Below are 23,819 nucleotides of genomic sequence, written 5' to 3'. Positions count from 1 at the left end.
GCGCAGGTGCCAACAGCCAGCTCTTGCAGCCTTCAGTCGGGTCCTGTACCTCTCCAGTTCTGCGGCTGCGCGGATTTCAGGTGGCCGCCGAGATCGCCTGCTTTGTGATTGTTTCCACTCAACACCAACCTCCCCTTACTCTAGTGTCTGTATCAGGGTCCTGGGGGCGGCGAGAGGGAGAGCGACGGGAGCTAGTACTTTCCCCGGTGAACAGCGTTGAGGGGAAACGGCGATGGTGGAGGGAGTTTAAGCAGCGGACTCGGGTAAGAAGCCGGGCCCGCCCGGCCTCTCCGCTCCCGGGGTTGCACCGACCCCACAGCCCTCCTCTCCCCACCGGGGTTCCCCTTCTCTTCACGGCCCCCCTCCCCACGAGGCCCCCTCTCCTCCCGGACAACACCATCCCCACGGCCCCTCTACTCCCGGGGAAGTATTACCTCCATGCCCAGCTGATGGGGCAAGGTCAGGCCCTTTGTGGCAACTGCTGCGTCCTAATGTTTTGACACAAAATATCCTTTGGTGACAGGGGTATCACAGAGACAACAGTTTACTCCCCTCTCTCGCCATGAAGCTCCTGGACCCGTAGTTGCTTGTTAATCTTCCGCTCTACTTGTTTGCACTGTCTGGCACCCATAACTAGTGATAAAATAATCCTGGTTAGATATTCTTCTGGGAATGAGTTTAAGAGTTCCCATCGCTGCACAAATTTGGATCTGTTGATGGTGTAAAACACCAAAGTCTGTAGACATCATGGTTGAAATAAAACCGTTTAGGGGAAACTTCTTCGCACAGAGAGTGTAGAACGAGCTGCCACCTGACGTGGTGAATGAGGGCTCAATTTTAATAAAAAAAAAACCATTGGACAGGAATATGGAGAAGGGTGTGGAGGGCTTTGGGAGGAGGTAGAATGATAGTTTGGCGCGGGCTAGAAGTTTTCTGTACTGTAATGTTCTATGTTTCTCTGATCTGTAACAACTCCAGCCTGTGACCAGCCAGTCCCAGATTCAGTGAACAGTCTTTATCTACTCCAGCCCACTGTAAACATCTCAAAGTTTGATCCAGGTGCAGATTGGCCAAGCTTCAAGACAGCAAGTGGCATGGAGAGGGTGAACCTCAGTCTTTCAGTAAAAACATGATGCTGGAGAAACTCAGCAAGTCAAAAAGTGTACTTTATACATCGAAGATAAAGATAAATAACCAATGTTTTGGGCATGGGCCCTTCATCAAGGTATGAGCAAAATGTAGGCAGGTGCTTAAACTTGGTAATGTATCTTTATCAACTTGGTTTGGGTTACAGCCTACATTTTGCTCATATTTTGATGTTGGTGAGTTTCATGGATGAGAAAGGCCCAGAGGGAACCAGGTCAAATGTACGCCAATGGGGCAAGCTCAGGTCGGCAAAGAGAAATTTGAAGGACTCAGCATATCAAGTAGCATCCATGGAGAGAAATGAACAGTCAATGTTTTGGCCAAGACAGGGTGGGAATACAAATATCAGAGCTTATTGTCATGTAAGCAAGTACAATGCAGCAAGTTCTTGCTGCAATCACACGGGTATGCAAGATGCATCCACAATTGTATAAATTGAGAAAGTCACGTGATTGTGAATAGACCAGTCAAGTGGCTGGTCAGGGAATTCCAGCCCTCTCCGGAAAAGTTGAAAAAAAATGCACAGAACATGAAGGTACAAGAATAAAAATTAAAACAAAGTAAAGGTGAGAAGAAAATAGCAGCGAAGAGAGAAAAGTCGAAAGCAACGGGAAGAAGAGAAGATGAAAGAACGTCGGAAGAAGAAGGTGAAGGCCTTACCTGTCCAAGGAGGCCCGCCGCGGAGAGAGAAGCCCGCTCCCTAAGGTCGGTGGAAGTCCCGAGTTCGGGACTACAAAAATGGCTCGCGGAGCCGAGTAAAAGTGCGCAACCACGCATGCGCGACTCCTCGCACATGCGCAATGCGCATGAAAAAAAAACACTGACAGGAGGGGGGATCAGCTGAGAGTGACAGCTACAACACAGCAACAGGAAGAGAACATAGAAAATAACGAGAACAAGAAAGAAGAGAGCAAAAAGAAAACAAGGAAACAACAGATGGCCACCCCAGAGGAAGAAGAACATAGAGAAATGGAAGAAGAAGGGAAAGGCAGGACAATGGATATATTTTTTTTTAAAGAATATATGGAATCAGTGAAAGAATGGCAATTACAAGAATTTAATGAGATAAAAAGAAGAATTAAGAGTGCAGAAGAAAAAATGAATAAAATAGAATTGGTCATATCAGAGATAGGAAAAAGAGTGGATAATGTGGAAGAACGAGAAATAATCGTAGAAATGGAAGTAGAGGACTTAAAAGAGAAATTAGAAGAATCTAATAAAAAAGTTAAAGAGGCACATGAGCTGTTAGCTCAGAAGATAGATATAATGGAAAACTATAATAGAAGAAATAATATAAAGATAGTGGGTCTTAAGGAAGATGAAGAAGGCAAGAATATGAGAGAATTTATAAAAGATTGGATCCCCAGGGTCCTAGGAAGACCAGAATTACAGGAAGAAATGGAAATAGAGAGGGCACATAGAACACTAGCCCCGAACCCACAACCGCAGCAAAAACCAAGATCCATTTTAGTAAATTTCTTAAGATATACAACAAGAGAAAATATATTGGAGAAAGCAATGAAGAAAATAAGAGAAGACAAAAAGCCACTGGAATACAAAGGTCAAAAAAATTTTTTCTATCCAGACATAAGTTTTGAACTCCTGAAGAAGAGGAAGGAGTTCAATACAGCAAAAACGATCCTATGGAAAAAAGGATATAAATTTATGTTAAAGTACCCAGCGGTACTTAAAAAAGTTATTCCAGGGCAACAAAATAGACTATTCTCGGATCCAGAGGAAGCACGAAAATTTGCAGAACAACTACAAAACAAGGAGAGAGATGAAGACATGTAATGAGAGTAAAAATGACCACGAACTATATGTATGTGTGTATATGGGTATATATATATATTTATAGATGTGTATGTATATATGTGTATACATGAGTGTATCCGTATTTAGAGAAAAATATATAGAGTATAGATAAGAATTAATAAGGGAATGAAAGGGAATAGAGGAAATAAGGTGGGAATTAAAAGAGTGACCTTTGTTATATATGAAAATTGAAATCTTTTCCGGGGGGGCTGGGTGGGGAGGAGTTACGGTCACTGCAAAATCAGTTGACGCTTGCGAGTGAATTTGCAAATCCAAATGGAGAGGGGAGATGTGGTTGCCCGACAAGGGATAAAGGGCAACTCAGGAGGGGGAGGGGAGAAGGGGGTTAAAGAAGTTTTAAATAGGAGAATAAGGAAAATGTTTGATGTTTTAGAAATGTTGTCTTATAAAGTGTTCAAAACACAATTGTATAAATTCAATTACCACAGTTTAAGGCAACCTAGATAAGTGGTCCAAGTAGCTGTGGGAGTTAATCTCAATGAATAGTTTGTCTTCTGAGATGGAGATCTGAAAAGGAAGAAAGAGGTTTGAAAAGGATCAATTGAACTTGAGGTGGGGGGGGGGGGGGAGGGTGGTGGAAGATCATAGTGAAGTCAGTAAAGTTAACTGGTTCTGCATGGGTGCAGTCAATGTCATGAAGAAAGATTTGGGGATGGTCCCAGAGAAGGACAGAAAAATGACTAGTACATGTAGTTAATGAGAGAACTGGTGTCGCTCGGATCAGTGTGTGCATGGCTATACCTTTGATTTGTAGAGGAGTTAAAAGCTAAGTTGTTCAGGGTAAGGACAAGATTTTCCAGGTGGATGGGGGTTTGTTGGAGAGGAATTGGTTATCACCAATTTATATCATTCTCCTGTTGGCTATCTACCCCCTCAACCCCCATTTTTGATGCAGGATCTCATCCTGAAATGTCAACAATTCCTTTCCGCAGGTGCTGAGTTCCTTTAGCAGTTTGCTTTTGCTCTAGGTTCCAGCATCTGCAGTGTCTTGTCTCCATTCAACTAAAAAAAAAGAACTGGTTATGCAAATGAACTTTCAGAACATTGCAATAGCCATGGTTTGAGATCCAGTGTTACTTGTTAAACTCCCCAGTGAAAATTTTCACAACATCTATCAAATTGTCACTTAATGTGCATTTATATAACTATTTTAAGTCAGAGACATTCCATTCAGATCCTTACAATCAAAGACATCCCTTTGAAATGTGGTTACTATTGAGCTACATTTGTAAATCCAATTACTTCTGAAAACATTTAAAGACACTTTTTTAAAATCAGGCCTTCCTCTTGGCGTGCTCTTTCTTTATTTTAGATCCATGATTTTGTTGCTATTTAACATTTCAGGTTTTAGCCATTTGCATTGTAAGAGGTAATATTTCAAGACTTTTCTTTGTAGTAACAGGATTATCCCTGAAGAACTATGAATGAGCTGTCTTCAAATGGACATCCTTTTCTTTGTGGTAAGACCTTAAGCATCTCTAACAATATCTAAACACCTGGAACAATGTGTACACCTGATGTTTTTCTAAGATTCCTCAGATGTTTTGAGTGGCACGGAGATGCAAAAGTTTGTGTAAAGCAGTGCCGGCCATTCAAAGGAAATCATTGGAAAACCATGTTTTTCACCACGTCACAAGATGCCAAGTTTCCTTCTGATACATCCTCTGTCCTATCATTTTTGTTTCTTCTCCATATGTTCCACCCCCCCCCCCCCCACCCAAAGCTCCCATCACCCATTTTCACCCCCCTCCTGGTTTAATTCAACGACTAGCCTTGCATTTCACCCACTGCATTCTCTCATCGTCTGATATCACATGCCCCATTATCACCTTCCTTCCTCATCCAACCAGTTGGGATATTATTTCTAGTGACTTTCTAGAAATTATGACAATGCTTGGGGAACTGGTTAACAGGATTGCAGCAAAAAGATGGCAGGTTATGGAATATCACAAATGCAAATGTTCTAATCCATCCCACCTATTTTAGTACAGAATAACGAATGGGTAACAACTGCAGTCTCCTCAGGAGTCTTATAATGGAAGTGCCGGAGCTTCAGAAATTTAAACACTGGTTTTAACACTGAATTAATTGTTCAGTGTCATGTGTATTATCACTGCATCCTTGAAGCTAATTAAATGTTACCATTCTATTTTATTATAAAGTGGAGGGCTAAATTTAAAAAAAATAATTTTTTTTAATGAATGAAGGGTAAAAATGAATTCTCTGGGCGTGTTGCCTGAATCTGAGAAATGCATGGGAGATGAACCCTACCATTTATTGTCTATAATGCTTGCCTAGTTTTCTCTCTCCAAATGCATTTCACATGCATTTTCTGGAGATTATGTTTTTTGAAGCAGTGAAAATGGGAGAAGTATCAACCAAGAGATGAAGATGCCGAGTGAAACATAGTGTTTTTAAACTATTTTTGTCCTTTCGATTTTCTTCCTACTTCTCCTTTGAGGGCTGACTCATGCTGGTGTATGGTTCCACATGTGGCACAGCTCTTCAATACTTCACCCAAGGTACGGTACATCAGGTAGGGCAAAATTGGGTACATCTGCAAAGTTTCATACAGTCAAACAGCCTTTGCTTTTTTCCTCAGCTGTTTGGGTGGAGTATTGGAAGGCTGCCAGAAAATTACAGTAAAATCCCTGTTATCTGGAATTCAATCAACCAGCATCCTTGAGCAACCGGCAAAAAAAACCGAGCAAATGGGTAAAAAAAAATGGTTTAAAATTGTCACACCTTATCATTACTTTTCTGTTTACACAACATGCAGTCTCAAGTAACCGGGAAATTCACTTATTCGGCATGCACCAATCCCTGTCGATGCCGGATACTAGGGATTTTACTATATAGCCATTGCCCATCAAGTGCTGAAGGGTTTATATTCTGTAGAGTCTGGGGGAAATCTATTAAGATGTGGTTTAAAAAAAACCCCTCTAATTACTGACAATAATATGTAGCATTATTGCAAGTTTGCAATTGGTAATATGGAGGATTTGTAATCATAGTTTTGCAGAAAAGGATGATAATGTCAAGAATTTTGAGCCATTCAAAACTGGTGTGTTTCGCTAAACTTTCAAGAATTGTTTTAAAAAACATAACTTAAAGGTGCAGAATTCTTAGGGAAGTGCTAAATTATCTTTGAAGGTTAGGCTTATTAGCTGCTTTAGTGTTGTACCACCTTATTGAATTAATTCTATGACAGCAGTGTTCCTACGATTCAACAGAAACAAAATCATTTGCTAATTATTTAAGTGTTTTCACTACATGTGCACCATTTCAAAATCTTTATAGATTGGGATCAACTCAGGAGAACTATGACTGAGCTGTCTTTAAAAGGCCTTCCACTTCTGCAAGGTAACTTTTACATGTTGATGAGATTAAATTACTTTAGAATTTTTCATTTATGTGCTGTGGTAAGTTGGCATCAGTGAATAATATTGTTAGCTCACTATCCCGGCTCACTTGTTTGGTAAAAATGATGACGATTGTCCTTGCTCCCAACGTGCTGCTGGAACTTCTGAGTACGGTGCAAATTTGAATGACCTTTATATTTGCAATTAATTATAAAGCATGACCGAATATCTCTGAAATATACTTCACCTGTGACACAATCTATAATCTCAAGCGAGGAGAACCTTTGCTGTCTTAGAATGTTACATTATTTTTAATTTCCTTATAATTTATTTACTGCCTGTGCTTGATCCCAACTTGCACTGTTCTGAGTCAAAGTTACTCACCTAGCCATTCTTTGTGATGGCGATGAACATCGGCAGGTTATTTAAATGTGGGGCTGCAGACGAGCCTGTTTCTATCCAGCTCCCAATGATGAAACACAAGCTTTTGGGGGGATTCTACCCCCTTCCCATTCTCCCCACCGTGGATCTGGCACTCTTGCCGCTGAGCTCCACAAATTTGAGTAAAGGCAGAATCACTTGCTCAGTTGTTATGTTTAGAAATAGTTAAGCAGACGAGTTTGGTCTTAAAAAGGAATATAAATTGCAACCCTTTTTGTGTAGGTGTGTTAGTTGTATAGTGAAGACCTGGATCAGGCATCAAAACGCTCAGATTCAGCAGAAAAGTAGAGAAAAAAATCAAGGGATTGAAGTTGGGGACTAGACGGCAACTTACTACAAATATTGCTTTTCAGCTTGAAGCTAGAAAGTAAGTCAGCTCATCATTTGCTGGAACTTCCAGTCTGCTTGCTTCGAATTGTTGTCATAATTAAGGGCATGTTTCATGCCTCCTGCTCCATTTTAAACACCATTGTGCTGTTTTGTATAAAGTTTTACAGTATGAAGGCAGAAGTATATATCTGCCTACTTGGTATGAATTTTCCCATCTAATTCCAAAGTCTTCTGAGATTGGTTCTGGGGTCACATTTTGTAATAGGTCAAAATGGCCAGTGCTTTTTTTTTGCTACAGAGCATAAATTGAACGGTGTTGCATTAGCGATAATTACAGTACTTAAAAAGTTCAAGTTTATTATCACCTGATTGTCCATGTACATTCTGAGTTTCTCTGGACCACAGTGCACAAACAATGTGGTTCTCAACCTTCATCCCTTGCTAACCACAGAGCAACTATGACATCCTATGCCAACATCACAACCCAACACTAACTGGTACAACATCCCACATGAGTCTGTACGTAACTTTTTTTTGAGAACAAAGAACATTTATTATAATTCCCCTTACCCTGGGAATACACACTGATACTGGGGCTTACCCAACTTTTTATACATTTCATTTCAGTACAGATGTACCTTCCCCCTTAACATTCTTCTGCCTCCTGGATTGGTTTTTTTAAAAAAAATTTTTTATTAGTCTGTACGTAACCTTTAATGCAAATCCTGAACTGGACAAAACTGAAAGCAGGAAACCTAATGATGCAGGAGCATCTTGGTTAAGTGTCTGGATTAGTGATCCAAGTACAAAATTCCTTTGTAGCCACAGGAAATTCCAGTCAACTAGGTTTTGTGGAAAACTACATTGCACTTTGAAAGTACCAAAGTTAGAAAATCCCACTGGTCACAAGTCATGGCATGATGTCAGACTCTGCATGGCCTGTCTTATTTATAACTTCAGACTTGGAGCAGTGTGGTTAACTCAAGCGAAAGCACTTTCATGAACAGACCAGGCAGCTCAAGCCATATTGGGGCTGGCATTAATGCCTGACCTAGTTGACAAGGCCATGGCCTGTGAATGAAGTAAACGGAGCACCAATGTTGGTGCACGTTGAGCAGCAGGAAAGCGACAAATTTGGACGAGGCCATTTAAAATGATATTTTTTATATTGAGGTTGAGGAAAAACTCTTATTCACAGGGTAACCAGAAGTTTTGAAAACCCACAGAGATGCTGGAGGAACCTAGCTGGTCTTGCAGCGTCCATGGGAGGTAAAGATACATTACCGACGCTTTGGGCCTGAGCCCTTCCTCAAGGTATAAGCAAAGAACAGGAAGGCGTCAGAATTTTAAATATTTTGAGGCATGGCAAAAGTGGAATAGTGTAAAATCAACTGTATGGCTCTCTGAGGGACAAAACAGCAACTTGGTTAAATAAAGAAAGAAAAACAAACTCAAATTTTTTGTGTTCCGTTCCATACTTTGTTTAGCCTTTCTCCCGTCAGAGTAGCATGGTTGGTATAGCGGTTAGTGCAATGCCTTTACAGCGCCAGTGATTGGGACAAGATCTGGATTAAAATCCCATGCTGTATATAAAGAGTTTGTACGGTCTCCCCATGTCTGTCTAGGTTTTCCCTGGGGGAGGGGGGTGGGTGTAGGTTAATGATGTGTAAATTGGGTGGCATGAGCTCATGGGCCGAATTGGCCTGTTGCAGTGCTGCGTGTCCAAATTTTAAAAAAAGTACGACTGGACAAAACAGCGTTCTTCGGTCCTCGGTGTAAAAACATGTATATATACACACAGCACACACACTTACAAGCGATTATATGCACTACATATATAAGAATAAATAAATGTTATTAAATAAATAGAGCCCTGGAGGGTTTGTATGGGCAGTTCATCAGTTGTTCAGCATTCTCACTGCCCGAAGGAAGAAGCTGTTCCTCAGCCTGGTGGTGCTGGCTCTGATCCTCTTGTATCTCTTCCCCGATGGAAGTAATTGAAAGATGCCATGGGCAAGATGGTAGGGGTCCTCAATGATCTTGCGAGCCCTCTTCAGACAACGATCACATTGATCGTGAGGGAGAGAGGATAACCCCAGTGATCTGGTACCATTGACAATAATTTCAGACATTTGATTTCCTGCAGATTACATCTTCACTGCTTCCAGCTTTTTTTTTCAAAATAGGAATGGCTCTGCCACATAATTTTAGAAAACTGCTAATAGATCAAAGCGAAGTTGTAATTCTAAATCTCATCTGTAATACAGCAATGTCCATTTCAAAGTTACAAGATGTCACCTCTAAATATCTTGTCTTGTTTTGAAAGATCCAGTGATTGGAGAGCTGTTAGCAGAGAAACAGGCTGTGGATTTGAAGAAAGAAGAAAAGCTGAGGAAGAACAGGGAGGCGATGAAAAGGCAACGAGAAGGAGAGACAGCAGAGCAGAGAGAAGACCGACTACGCAAGAACAGAGAAGCGATGAGGCTGCGCCGGCAGATTGAATCAGACGAGCAGCGAGGTAATCGACTCCGTAAAAACCGTGAGGCCATGAAACGGTACCGTGAGATGGAAACCGAGGAGCAGAGAGATGAGAGATTGCGCAAAAACAGAGAGTTGATCAAAAGTCGTCGGCAGCAGGAATCCCAGGAACAGAGGCAAGAGAGGCTGCGGAAAAACTGGGAGTCCACTAAAATCCGCCGGCAAGAAGAAACTGAGGAAGAACGAGAACACCGGCTGCGAAGAAACTGGGATGGAATTAAAAGGCGACGCGAGCAAGAAACAGAGGAGCAGCGAAAGAAAAGATTGCGGAAGAATTGGGAAGGAGTCAAGAACCGGCGGCAGCGGAAGAACGAGGGCGAGAAGGAAGACATGTTGTGCAGAATTTGGGAAGCAATGAGGCAGTTTACCCAGCAAGAGATGCAGGAAGATAGAGACAAGCGATGCCACTTGCTGCTGGACAGGGGACTTGTGGAGGGAACACAGGATGAGAGGCTACAGAACAGAGAAGTGTCCAGGTGCTGCTTCCAACGGGAGATAGAGCCACGCAAATGAAAGTCTGTAAAACTGAAGACCATGGTGTCTGCAGTAATCCCTCATGTTGAAGCCTTTCACCAATAATGCTTGCCTGTTTTAGCTTAAGCCATGCTGGTTATTACAAAGAATCGTATGCCATAAAACGTGGGATTAATACTGAGACCTGCATAATTAATTAATCATGATAGGTGATCCGCCAGACTTCAGTGTGGTTGTCACAAATGGGAACACGGTAACTACTGGCAAAGTTAACTCTTAGTACGAGCTACACATTTAATCCCTTGATCAGTGGCAACTGCACACAAGGAATAAAAGGAGTTAGTTTTGCCCCTTGTGTGGAAAAGAATTCTCTTTAGCAAAAAAAATGCAGCAACTGTTTCATTATTATTGTTACAGGTAACAAACTGGTCAATCCAAATGAAACCTGCATTTGATGCATTTAGGTATGTGTTGTACTGCTGGTAAAGGACACATGATCTGTAAACCATGGACATTATGTAGTTTTAAACAAGGACCAGAGTGTACCAGCAAAGAAGTGGAGCAAATTTCCAGCTTGTTAATTCCTGTGACTGTACTAGGGCCAGGATTTTACCTAGCCATGTCCAAATATGGTCTGTGCTCCACTATGCCATAATAGTCACCAATTGGACTATCACAAAGTATCTGGACCAACAAGATTTGGGTATGTATCTGAGAAGTGAGGCCTTCATTTTTACTCTGTATCACTATATCTGCAATGTTTTAAAAGAAATGTTACCTATTCCCATTTGCTATACAACCAGGGACTTGGCACCACATCCCCTCAAATGGCAGAGTTGGTATTTCCTTTGAAGAGTGAGAAACCTGCTCTTCAGGAAGAGTGAGAAAATCCTGTGTCCTAGTCGTTTTCCTTTGCTCAACAGATAGTGGTTTTGCTTCAAATTCTGCTGAAAGTTGCTGTTTGTGGTGTTTCGCTGTTCATTGTTGCTATTCCAATTGTGCCAAGATGCTTGCATATTATGTCACTGCTATTGAAAAGATTACATTTGTGATTAACATGCTCCAAGAAACCTGTATTTCCCCAAGCACATTGATGTGGCTTGATGTGCAAAGGTGCTTAACAATCAGTAGTCAAGTTATACAAATGTGGGAGCCAATTTTCACAAAGCAAGACCCGTTAAATAAACAAGTTGTGGTGTTGTTGGCGAAATGGTAAATATTGACTATAACACCAAGCTGCTGTAACAGCGGCGCTGCCACTGGTCCTGACCTGCGAGAGCGAGGAGACAGCGCTGGTGTAAAGTGGCTCCGTATAGGCTTTAAATGACCTGTTAAAGGAACAGTAGGTGTTTGTAAGTAAAATCCTGCACCCAAGATGGCGGTACCTGTGCTGGGCAGCAGCTACAAAGGGTTGCAGACTCCAGTGAGCAGCGGGCTGGTGCTGGGCCCCTGAAACTGGGAGTGGAACCCTCTATTGAGAAGGCGAAGCCTGGTAGGCAGTCCTACAGGACAGTGATCATGACAGCAGACCAGCATGGAGCTCAGTGGCTGAAGGACTGTAAAGGGAAGGTGACCATGGCAGCAGACCAGCGAGGAGCTCCGCAGCTGAGGGATACATGGGCTGCGGGCTGTTGATGACATGGTCAAGGGACCCACGTGGGCTGTGGGTTGCTAGACATTGGCTCATGGGAACCAGGTATTGGAGCTGGGATTCAAGAGGGTGCTGAGGGCAAGAAGGGGTTCCGAAGGGCCTTGGAGCGCTGAAGGTATCCTGATTGTGTCGGAAGTTTGGATCTGGAGCTTATGTTGCTGATGAATCGAACAGGAGTTTGTGGCTGAAGGAAAGCTGGAGGTGAATCCATGGAACTGAGGGACTCTATTGCTTCTCTTTCTCGTACTGTAAGGGTGCTGGACCATTCTAATGGAAACTCTGCCTTAAGGTAGACAGAGTTAAATAATGTATGCTACATTTTTAATATGTGACAATAAAAGCAACCTTGAATTTCAAGGTAAAGGAACCTTGAAATTCACAAAGTTCAGGGTAGAGGGTTTCAATTTTACACCCTAAAATCTACTGCAAGAAATTGAGACCAAGCTGGCTTTAGTCCTGGTCAAGGGAAATGGGAGATACATTTACATCTAGTTCTGTTTCTGGGACAGATTGGATAAACAAGACCAAAATCCTTTGTTTTGATTTGTCTCTGGATGAAGTTTCAAGCTTAACTCATGTCATTGATGGAGCAGCTTTTGAATTACAACTGCCCAACTAAACAACAGTGCCAAGTTGAAGCAAGAATGGGCTTCCCTCAGTTCCTCTCATTAGTTTGTTTTGTGTTAACTGAACTTCCTCAGAAACTTGCTGCAATGGTCCAGAAGTCAAAAAAATCAATCTTGACAATCATCAGTTTGAGCTGAAAATGAAGGTGGAGTTGATCAAGACAAACCTGGATCTAACAATGGTATTTACCTGCTGACAATGGGGAAAGGCCAGCACAATACAGCCCACAGCATTTACCTGTTCATCCATGTTGAGTTTGAGGTTTGGCAGAAACCCTGAGCTTCAGATCTGGAGACCCAAGTGACTGCCTGACACAGTTCTAGCCAGGATTTTGTTCTTTGCTCCACATGATGGTCATGGTCCAAATATGGGTAAAGGTGTTGGGCTCAGAAGCAAGCTGAGGAAGTGGCTTTATCAAGGTATCATCCAATTGAGCAGGGTACCAAGGACTCGAGGGGAAGACATGGTCACAGATGAAAGGGAATATCTGCTCAATGAACCAAGAAGCAAAGGAGAACCTACCCAGAGACCTGTCCTACCTTCTGCCACAGTAACCAGGTAGAGCAGGCGGCGTGAGATCTACATGTATACACATCTGCAAACAATTTCCTGTCACATGACCAACACGTCCTCTCACATTCCAGCTGTTTTCCCCATTTTAATACATTAACCCTTCCCATACCTGTGATTGGTTTGATATTTGTTCCATGTCACAAAAGTTTGATAAACTTGTTAGAATGTCCAATTTCCATCTTGGTGAGCAATAATATTGACTTGATGCTCCTTGTATAAATTGGATGCTTGGATATTCTTGTGGTAGAGGAGGAGGCTGTTAATTTTATGTAATCAGAGTCATAATTACTGACCTGGATATGTTGTTTCTTCCCTAGAACTATGTATCCCCAAGTCTCTGTTCTCCCAGGGTCCTATCGTTCACCTGCCCTGGTTTAACCTATCAAAGTACAAGACCATTTGTTTGTTCATTAAATTCTATCTGCCATTCTTGGCCCGCTTTCCCAGTTCCTGTAGATCCTGATGGACCCGAGACTGGAGTCGGATTGTGAATTTCACAAGAGCCAAGAACACCACAACTTATGGATAATACTGAGCTTTGAATTACTTCTATACTTTTATCAATGTATTTTTAAATTGTTCATGCATAGGCATTTTCAAGTGATTACAATTAAGTTGCTACATCTCCTTTGGCTCCAATCCCAAAAGATATAAAAAGAATACCAACTATTTGTTAACAGATCCATAGATCATAACTGGCATTGAAATGTCTTATCCTTAAAGAGAAGACAATAAAAGAGCCAGGTCTTAATCCTTTGCAATATTCTGACTTGTTCTCAACAATTAAAATGGATTAAGCGGCTTTCTCAAAGTCATCAGTAGAAAATTCAATTTATGCCTTTCATTCTTTAAGGAGTTAAAATGTTTGGTGACTAAAATAAGCTTTCAGCAAACTGGCATCTTGTCAAACTTGGTAAACTCTGCCCAGGCTTTCCACGACTGCTGTGGCCACAGGACAGAAAACTGCTGGTGAAGGACCTGCTATCCGATCGGAGGTGAGCAGCACTTTACAAAGTAATATCTTCATGATTTGTCAAAATAAATCTTGATGCATATCAGCTAACATGGGCGAGAATGGTGGCACCAGCCTCTATCCAGTCACGCAGTGTCCTGTGGAGGGAAACGTGGCCTTAGTCTGAGTTTTGGAGAACAGAGAGGAATTGTCAGCAAATTTACTGAAAAATTCTATTGTTTCCCCCCCACCTCCAAAGTTAGGCAAATTAATTTATGCCACGGATGAATGTGGGAATGACCATTTCCTGGACATTTCCAGATGTGATTCCTACACCAGTAGTGTGCAAGATGACATAGTGCATTGTTCCATGAGAAGCCCTATGGAAAACTTTGGCCTGTTCTGGGGAAGCCTGACATCTTACCAGCACAGAGCTGGATAGGGATACTTGCCTTCACAACCATACAGCCCCTTCCACAGGAGGAGATCAGCTCCATGCCAACTTCTGGGGAGAGACTTTGCCAACTCCCCCTCCAAATTTCCAGGTAGCCCTCCAGCTCATGCTCTCACATATCCATCAGCGTCTCTAAGTTTGCCATTTACCTACTCTGGGGTATTTACAGTACCCAATTTACCCACTCCCCACACCCACTCTAGGGGTTCAGTATCTGTCCAATTGCTCACTGTGAGATCATGTAAACTTCACATAAATAGAAGCACAATCCCCCATCCTTCACTTACCCCCCCCCCACTCCCTTTCCAGATGCTGCAGACTAACCCAATGAAAATGGCCTGTCTTGATTTCTCTAACTCACTTGTCTGTCCTCTGCCTTCTCTGATCACAACCTACTCCCTCTCCACTTAGCTGTCTGTACTGACAGCAGCTCGGGGAGGTGGTGACAGGCCTTGTTTGAACCTGTCTTGAAGGAGTGTGCTGGGAGGGAGGAGGGTTCTGGATCTTTGGCTCAATGCTGACAAGGGGGTGCCTGCTGTTGATATTGATGAGGATAATGGGATGTCGATGGTGTTGATAATGAGAACGGTACTGCTGCTGATGTATGTCCAAGAAGGGATGATGTGTGCGGACGTTGGAGCTGTTGGCCCCATCGTCTGTGATGGAGTTGCTGCCTTTAACACAAACCCACTCACCGATGTGACTGACAATGGCATTTTTGTGGATTCAGATTCAAATAAGATTCTCTTTGTCTTGAAAATGGAGAAAACCCACTTCTGGTATTCAGCCCTTATCTTAAGAGAAGCATTAAAGAAGAAGTTACTCAAATGTTACACCTGAATAAGATGATCTAAGATCAATTAAATAACTATGAGTGTGCTCATTCATTAGTTATAAAGATTCTTTGTGTCTAGAAACCCCAGACTGAAGCTGGTGAAATGGGGAAAACTACTTCCACTGGAAGATTAGTATTGGCCTCCAGTCTGACCGCAGGAGGTGCAGTACCTGACCCTCGGACTCCACCACTGGGGCATCAGGGCAGGCTCCCCTCTCACTTTGGCACTGAGTGCCTTGAGGCATTGCTACCCAACTGGTGGCATCTTTACAGTGTGGGTTTTGTGATTTGAGACACACTCCAGGATCTGAACCGAGAAACCAAAGGCCTTCCTAAGCTTTGCAGCCAGCAGACAGTTATCCAGACACTATCAGGTATTTTTGTCATGGCTGAGACATTAATACTGCCCAGGCTACTGGGGGTGGTGGGGGGGGGGGGGGGGTGGGATGGGGGAGGGGCGCGGAGGAGCGAGGAAGAAGTTCTGCTAAGTTTCCAAATTATACTGTGGTAACTTTCGCAATGAGGTATGGCATGATTGCTTAGAAAGCTGGTAACTTCAACCATGCAACACTGCATTTGTCCCACACAGAGCCTCAAACTGTCTCACATAGTGTTGGGTACGTGTTTCTTTTTGAAAGAATTGGGGATCAAATTGAAAGTTTGGTTTTGAAACTGTGTAAGTGGACAGGGTACATCAAGAAAATCCGGAACAAGAGAGTTATTTCCTTCAAATTAGAGTTAGACTGATTATGAGTGATGTCAGAGAACAAGAAAAACAGTGGTTATCTTGAACTCCCAGTACAGAGGAAGTGGGGGTTAGTGGAAGATCTCATGGATGAAACAATGATTTGTTCACAATATATATTAATGATCTGGAAGAGGGACAGTTTGGAGTATATCAGTTTGCTGCTAAATTGAATGGAAAAACAAATTGTGCAGAGGATACAGAGTCTTCAAAGAGATACAGATATATTAAATGAGTGGTCAAGGGTCTGGCAGATGAAGTACAATGTTAGCAAATGTGAAGTTATCCATTTTGGAAGGAAAAATGGAAGATCAAAATATTTAAATGGCAAGTGATTGCAGCGTGCTGCTGTGCAGAAGGACTTGGGAAAGCTTGTGCATGAATTGCAAAAGGTTGGTTTGCAGGTGTAGCAGGTATCAAGAAGGCAAATGGAATGTTGGCCTCCATTGCTGGAGGGATTGAGTTTAGGGGAGGGAGGTTCTACTACAACTGTACAGAGTCCTGGTGAGGCCACATCTGGAGAACTACGTGCAGTTCTGGTCTCCTTACCGGAGGAAGGATGGACTGGGTGCAGAGGAGGTTCACCAGGTTGATTCCAGAGATGAGGGGGTTGGCCTATGAGGAGAGATTGAGACTTCTGGGACTACTTGCTAAGATTTAGAAGGGATCTTACAGAAACATAAAATTATGAAAGGCACATTGGTGGGGGAGACCAGAACTAGGGGACGTAGCTTCAAAATTCAGGGTAGCAGATTTAGGATGGAGATGAGGAGGAACTGTTTTTTCCCAGATGGTGGGGAATCTGGAATTCGCTGCCCATTGAAGCAGTGGAAGCAACCTCAATAAATATATTTAAGACAATGTTTGTAGAATTTTATGTAGTAGGGGAGTTGAGAGATTTGGGGAAAGGCTTGTAAGTGGAGATGAGCCAATCATCAGATCAGCCATGATTACATTGAATGGTAGAGCAGGCTCAATGGGCTGAATGGCCAACTCCTGCTCCTATTTCTTATGATCTTGTGTTGTTTCAGACCGGAATAGTCAAATGCTTCCCTGTTGATAATGTGAATTGTTCCATTTCATTGTAAATATTAAAAATATCAACTACAGTACCACATGCCTTGGGATTCAGGATGCACAGGATGATGAAGATGAAGGTTCCTTGGAAACTGTTGACAATGGTGAACAAATAGGCCATCACCACTGTTTCCTCCTGAAAGTGGAACAAGCCAAAGATCCAGGTACATCCAAGTATGAACACCTGGGCAATGGCTTTCAACATCAGCATCCTGCAACGAAGAAAGGCTATTGGCAGCTGTGCAGCAATGAAATGTGCATGGTTAATCCTAAACTTGGTCTGGAGACCTGGCTTGTATCTGTAGCAAAGTGTTTGAGTCTGGAGCATATTCTAGTATTGTTCCATTATTATCAGCTTGTAACACACAGTCTGTTACTCTTGTAACATTAATAGCTGCCAGTAATGTTATAGTTTCTCTCTGCTTTCTGGGAACCTTGAATGATGAGAGATGTTATCAATAGTTAATGTTATCAACTGAAAGCATATGTAAAGTTTAGGAAGCTGTAATCAGGCAGGGTCCTTAAAGAATATAAAGCAGAAAATAATTCAGACAGTGTTTAAAAAAAAAACTCAAAATGGGTCATGAAATGTTCTTGGCGATTAGGATTAAGGAAAATCCCAAGATATTTTGTACATTAATATCAGAGGATGTCTAGTGAAAGGATAGGGCCACTCAAGGACAAAGGAAGGAATAATGCCTGAAGTGGGTGAGGTACAAAATGGAAGTCACCAAGAGGGATAGTGAGATTAGTGTGAAGTGTGCTCATACACTGGACAAGAGGTTCTCAACTGTCCCGAAGTGGGAAGGTCTGTAAGCTGAGGCTGACTCTGTGTTCCCCTGTCAGTGGGGGAGGTCTGTAAGCTGAGATTGACCCTGTTCTCCCAGCCATGGGGTGTGGGAGGGAACTGACCCTGTTGACCTGACAGTACAGTATATGAAAATGTAAGCAGGTTGATCAGTAAGTGTGCAGATGACACAAAGGTTGGTGGAGCTGTTGACTGGATAGAGAGCTATGAAACATAAATCAGTTACAGATACTGGTAGAGGATTGGCAAATGGATTAATCCAGACAAGGGTGAGGTGTTGCACTTTGGGAGATGAAATGTGAGGGGAACATATATAGTTTATGGCAGGACTCAGGAACATGGATGTACAGTGAGGTTTTAGGGTGCAGGTCCAGAGTGACACAGGTGGATAAGATGATAAAGGAAGGCATACGATATTCTTGCCTCCATCATTCTGGGCAATGAGTGTGAGTTTGTACAAATTTGCAGCAAAACCACATTTGGAGTTTTCTTTGAAGTTCTGGTTTCCGATTACAGGAAGGATGTGGAGGGTGCAGAAGGGGTTCACCAGAATGTTGTTGAGAGTGTTAGTAATAAGGAGAGTTGGGACAAACTTGGGTTGATTTCAGAGAAAGAGGGGCAACTGAAATGATAGGGTAGATGGTCTTCTCTCAAAGATGAGGCAAAGCTTATGGTTAGAGGTATAGTTTGAGGGAGATATACGGGACAAGTTTTCTACACAGAGTAGTGGGTGCCTTGGTAGAAGCAGATACAGCAGCAATGTTTAAAAGGCATTTAGAATGGCATATGAATACACAGTGAATGGAGAATTGGGGACCACATGCAGGCAGTTTAATTTGGTGTCATGATTGGCACATTGAGCCGATGTGACTGTTTCAGTGCTGGACTGTTCTGTTTGCAGGTTTGGCAATACAACGCTTACTTGGTGTTTTTAATCTTCGACACTTTCATGTCACGTTTCGAGAGCTCTTCGTTCAACATGTAGAGAGACCTGGTGAACAGGAAGGTGTTGACCTGTTGGATTATGTCACGGGTTAGTTCTTGTGATGAGGGAAGAGAATCCACTTTAGCTGAATTAGGATTGGGAATGGGCATGTTTGGGAGTGGTGACACTGACTGTGGGTGGGGTTGGCTCTCCCCGCAAACCGAGATGACACTGACTGTGGGTGGTGGGAAGCTGTCCTTGCAGACTGAGGTGACACTGACTGTGAGTGGGGGGGGGGCTCTCCCCGCAGACTGAGGTGACACTGACTGGGTGGGGGAAGGCTTTCCCCACTGACTGAGGTGATACTGACTGTGGGTGGTGCTATCTCCACACACTTGATCCAGTCAGATCATCTCACCATCCCTCTGCACTAGAATGAGGATCAAATCTATGTTCTCAGTCTCTCATCCTTCATCTGCAGGATCAGCTCAGCCAACCTCCTTGGTCTTGCCTCTGATGGGAGCCATTGACCTGGGTGCAAACTTGGGGCTGTCTAGGAATTTGTACGTTCTCCCTGTGTCAGTGTGGGGTTTTCCTGAGGGTTGTCAGTTAATCATGCGTAATTGGCTGTCACAGGTTTAAATGGCTGGAATTGGCTTCTATCCTGTCAATAAAATGTAAATTTAACAATGTATTTTGAGTGGGATCCCCTTACCCATATCCTTGTGTTCCCTGCTCCAAGATGCTACTTGTGATCTGGTGACTACATCAGTGGGACGTGCTTCTGGATTTGCCAGCCTGAGTGCTGGGTGCCTAAGCATCATCCAAGATGAGCACGTGTTTTGAAGTGATCACCTTGGAGACTAATGAATGGGTGTCCACCAGCCAGAGGAAGGGAAGCAGCAGATAGTCAGGGAAATCTCAATGTGGGTGAAGGCCTATCTAAGGGTCCAAGCTCATCCAAGATCATGGCACTACTGGTGTACCATGGAGAGCATTCTAACTGGCTGCGTCGCTGCCTGGATTGGAGGTGCCAATGGGGAAAAAAAATCTCCAGAGGGCTGTTAACTCAGCATCAGTCTTCACTCCTTTGAGGACATCAACAGGAGGTGATGTCTTAAGAAAGCAACATCTATCCTCAAGGACTCCCACCACCCAGGATGTGGCCTCTTCACTGCTGCCATTGGGAAGGAGGTGCAGGAGCCTGACGACGAGCACCCAGCGACACAAGGACAGCTTCTTCCCTGCTTCTTGAATGGACAATGAACTATAGACACTGCCTTACTTTGACTTTTTGTTTGCATTATTTTAACTATTTTGAAATGTGGTTTATAGAAATGTTTGTACTGTAATGCTGACAAATAATGAATTTCATGAATAAATTTTGATTCTGTTGGGGGTGGAAGAGGGGTCTCTGCTGCCCAAGAGAGGAGAGCAAGTGTTGATTGGATTCATTACTGAGGTGAACCCAAGATGGTTTGTTGGCTTCCTGGTTCCTGGGTCAAGCAAGTTGTAGAAGAGTTGCAGGACATTCTAAAAGTGGAGAGTAGAGAGCAGATCAGGGTCCACATTGGTACTTGACAGGTAAAATGAGGGCTGAAGTGCTGCAGTGACTGTGTCTGTGATGTAATGGTGCAGGGGGCTGAAGTACTGGTCTCCATGCTGCCTGAATCTAGTTGAGGGACAGACTCTCTTCGTTACCATTTCTTGGGACCCTTTACATCTGTTAACTTCACTTCTCATTCAAAGGGCAGTGTTCTCTCCATCCCTGGGAGTGTCATCATAGATCTTTGTTCACATTTCTAAAGACAGGACTTGAGTTTGTTTTCCTCAGTGATCTTTTCATGATGTGATCTTAGCACCACTATTGTCAGGAAGTATGTAAAAAATCATTACCAAAATGATCAAGTAAATGGGTCCCAGGAAGCTCCAGACAAAACCATTCTCCACTTGTAACCAGCAGCTAAAATCCAAAGAGAAACAACTTGAGGAAAGTTGTTAGAATTCAGCGATTACTATTGACTAAACAGCAAGCAGGAGGTGGGGATTTCTTTCGGGTCATAGTTGTCTATTCTCCACACTGCAAGCTGGAGTCGGCATGGATCTTTGTGGGCCTCCATCTCTTGGACCCACACTACTTCATACTTATCACCAGAATGGCTCCTGGAAATGAGAGCAGTGTAGCTAGGCTTCTGAAGTTGGAACTTTGACACTTGAGGGAACTGGCTCGAGCCTATATTCCTGGTCCACTGTGGAACACGCAACGTTGAACTAATGTCAGAGCCAAAGAAAAAAGGCTGGGAGAAAATCCTTACTTTTGCTCTGATCCATATCCATCAGGGTATATCAACGCAGAGATGACCACAATCAGGGCAGGGGCCCCATATCCCAGAGTATAGGCGAACTTCCCCTGACCAGACTTGGACACTCTCATTTCCTTCAGGTTTCTGACCATGATGTAAAGCTGCATTGACTCCAGACTCATCCAGGCGAATGTGACCAGAAACAGGTAGTGGAGGCACCCTGCCACAAGCCCACACACCACCTGCAAAGCAAACAAGCCAGGAAATGGTCATCAGGAAGGGAGAACAGAGCAGACCATTTAGCCCCTTGGTTCAATCCCACCACTCGGTTAGGATGAGGCTGAACCTTTCCTCTGCATTGTTAATGTCATTATTCAAATCCCTTCAATGAACAATAATCTTGAAACTTCCAATCCGTCACTATCATTGTTGGCCTCTTGTTTAAACGTACAGTCAGCTCTTGGACTGAACTTGAAGTACAGAAGGATGAGGGGGGACCTCAATGAGGTATTGATGTGGCAAGGATGTTCCCCATGGTCAGTGAGTCTCAGACAAGAGGGCACAACTTTAGGATAAAAGGGTGTCAATTTAAAACAAATGTGGAAATTTTTTTTTTTTTAGCCAGAGGGTCGTGAATTTGTTGCCACAGGTGGCTGGAAGTGAGGTCTCTGGGTATATTTAAGGCAGAGATGGTCAGGTATTTGATTAGTCAGGGCATTGAGGGTTACAGGGAGAAAGCTGGGGGGTGGGGCAGAGTGGGAGGATGGATCTGCTCATGATGAGAATGGCAGAGCAGATTTGATGGGCCGATGGACCTCCTGCTCCTCTATCTTGTGATCTCTCCTCCCAAAATTGTTGCTGAGTAGATTTACAGGGGTCAGCACAACACTATGGGTCAAAGGGCTTGTACTCTGCTCTCCTGTTCTGTGTTTTAACTTTGCTCAGGAGTTGTTGACAGAGTTCAGCTGGGTTCATTTCCCACCTCGAGCACTGTCTATTTGGAGTTTGCATGTTCCCATGTCTCCACATGAGCTCTGCAGTGGAAAAAAAACTAAATATATAACACTTATTCATGGATTGAATACAGAAGGATGAGGCGGACCTCAATGGAGACATTTTCAATGCTGAAAGGCCTAGACAGAGTAGATGTGGCAAGGATGTTTTCCATGGTAGGAGGGGAATCCAGGACAAGAGGGCACAACTTCTGGATATAAAGGTGTCAAGTTAAAAAAAGATATGGAGACATTTCTTCAAGGGTAGTGAGTCTGAGAAATTGTTGCTGGGTTTGACCAGCTCACTCAAAACCAAACTGGACCAAGACACTGAGAATTGGAAGTCGGAGCCCCAATAAACACACCCCACAACACCCCCCCCCCCCCCACAACCAGCAGAACACCCCCTGCATCACTCTGAGCATCCACGCTATCCCCATGGACCCCTCCTTACCCGCTGTCCAGTTTGGTGGATCCCCAGGATGAAGAGGAGCTGGGCAAGGAATAGGCTGAAGCACAGCTGAGTGTGGAGGGCACTGAGCGAGTTGTGAGCCTGCGGGCAACAGATGAAAGTACCGAGAGCGAGGAGCAGGCAGGTCAGTGAGACAGGGATGCCGATGAGGGTGATGATGGAGAGAGGGCCGTATGAAGCTCCTTGCAGCTGCTGAACAATCATCTGTGGGTGAGCTTGGACAACCATTCACAAATCATCCAGAATCAATACAATGGGCGATGCATGAACAGAGGGGTGCTTCTGACCCCTCATCCCTATCCCCTCACCCTCTTCCACATTTCCCCATCACCCGCTCCTTATTGCCCCATTACCCATCAGCCTGACCCTCCACCCCAGCACCCTCACTCCCATTCATTCGCCCCTCAACCACCCCCCAATCCTGTCACTCCATTGCCCACCCCACCAATCAATCCCTCTTCACCCACCCGTCAACCTCCCACTCCATCACCCTCTCCTTCATCCCCTCGTTCCTTCTTCCAATTCAATAACACTACAAATGTTGAACAGTTTATTGTCTCGTGCTGCACAGACACCTCCCTCAGATTGAACCTCTCATTGTGCAAAGTAAATCAGTTCACCCTCACACCCACCACACCCCACAGAGGCTGCATTGCATGTCCCCTGCAGGCTCTTCATCCCTGCTGGTTACCTATCCACATGGTCTCTGTTGGGTTTGAGCGGGGTATAGACAGAGGCACTCTGGCAATGTCGGAAGTGTTGAGTCGGGGTTTATCCCCACTCTCACACCCTCCGCTTGCAAGTCCTCCAGTGGCCACACTATCCCTCAATCAGAACCTGATTTGTCCTTCCTCGTTGTTGTCCTTATGGATATTGTGAGAGCTCTGCAAGATAAGCAAGTGAAGTGCAGGAAGGAAGAAGCACTCACCTTCTTGCTGAACACTGTCAAGATGGCAAAGCTGGAGAAGTGTTGGCATTGGCATATGGTGTGGCTGGCATTGGAACGCACCAGTTGGCACCCTCTGGTGGACCAGTGACCTGCAGCTCCAGTGTGGCTCCAGTACACACAAGATAATCTCCCAGTGGCTGATACAACCTGCAGAACACAAGGGGCACAGTTAGTTCTCAGCCAACCTTGGACACAACAACCAGAGATGGTAGACTGCAATCCTGGGATGGAGATGAGGAGGAACTGCTTTTCCCAGAGGGTGGTGGATATGTGGAATTTGCTGCCCATTGAAGCAGTAGTGGCAACCTCAGTAAATATATTTAAGATAA

General features: G+C 43.7%; 3 protein-coding genes across 15 annotated transcripts in view; 1 reads left to right on the top strand and 2 right to left on the bottom strand.

Moving 5' to 3' along the window:
- Positions 1-455, bottom strand: part of hook2 (hook microtubule-tethering protein 2) — a 56,059-nt gene extending 55,604 nt beyond the window's left edge. The window contains exon 1 of the mRNA XM_069927141.1: positions 435-455. Coding sequence (XP_069783242.1) covers positions 435-440 — 6 coding nt within the window. The 5' untranslated portion in view covers positions 441-455. The remainder of the gene's footprint in view (positions 1-434) is intronic.
- On the top strand, positions 15-15,253 carry LOC138758350 (trichohyalin-like). 2 transcript variants are annotated; one of them, XM_069927156.1, is made up of 6 exons: positions 15-263; positions 4,379-4,442; positions 5,444-5,504; positions 5,585-5,697; positions 6,283-6,345; positions 9,442-15,253. In XM_069927156.1, exons 2-6 carry the CDS (start codon positions 4,403-4,405, stop codon positions 10,164-10,166), a joined length of 1,002 nt encoding a protein of 333 aa, XP_069783257.1. In that variant the 5' UTR covers positions 15-263; positions 4,379-4,402; the 3' UTR covers positions 10,167-15,253. The 2 variants fall into 2 exon arrangements, with proteins under 2 accessions (XP_069783257.1, XP_069783258.1); XM_069927157.1 differs by lacking the exons at positions 5,444-5,504; positions 5,585-5,697 and having other exon boundaries at positions 17-263; positions 9,442-11,327.
- Positions 7,644-23,819, bottom strand: part of LOC138758349 (adhesion G protein-coupled receptor E3-like) — a 47,866-nt gene continuing 31,690 nt past the window's right edge. For 5 of the 12 annotated variants that reach the window (XM_069927143.1, XM_069927144.1, XM_069927149.1 and 2 more), the window contains 8 exons: positions 23,470-23,637; positions 22,524-22,733; positions 21,090-21,319; positions 20,671-20,737; positions 18,772-18,863; positions 17,085-17,253; positions 15,080-15,178; positions 7,644-14,088 (listed from right to left, as the gene is read on the bottom strand). In XM_069927143.1, coding sequence (XP_069783244.1) covers positions 14,077-14,088; positions 15,080-15,178; positions 17,085-17,253; positions 18,772-18,863; positions 20,671-20,737; positions 21,090-21,319; positions 22,524-22,733; positions 23,470-23,637 — 1,047 coding nt within the window. In that variant the 3' untranslated portion in view covers positions 7,644-14,076. Of the gene's footprint in view, positions 14,089-15,079; positions 15,179-17,084; positions 17,254-18,771; positions 18,864-20,670; positions 20,738-21,089; positions 21,320-22,523; positions 22,734-23,469; positions 23,638-23,819 lie in introns of those variants that run through there. The other 7 variants (XM_069927145.1, XM_069927146.1, XM_069927151.1 and 4 more) reach the window with 7 other exon arrangements.

Source organism: Narcine bancroftii, chromosome 3 (assembly GCF_036971445.1).
Source record: "Narcine bancroftii isolate sNarBan1 chromosome 3, sNarBan1.hap1, whole genome shotgun sequence".
NCBI classification, from domain to species: Eukaryota; Metazoa; Chordata; class Chondrichthyes; order Torpediniformes; family Narcinidae; genus Narcine; species Narcine bancroftii.
This window is presented reverse-complemented; position numbering and strand designations above follow the sequence as displayed.

Coding starts and splice junctions, on each gene's coding strand:
- LOC138758350 (XM_069927156.1), top strand. CDS start 4,403: ATGAATGAGCTGTCTTCAAATGGACATCCTTTTCTTTGTG. Junction 4,443..5,443: donor TGGACATCCTTTTCTTTGTG/GTAAGACCTTAA, acceptor TTCTCCTTTGAG/GGCTGACTCATGCTGGTGTA. Junction 5,505..5,584: donor TCTTCAATACTTCACCCAAG/GTACGGTACATC, acceptor TTTTTTCCTCAG/CTGTTTGGGTGGAGTATTGG.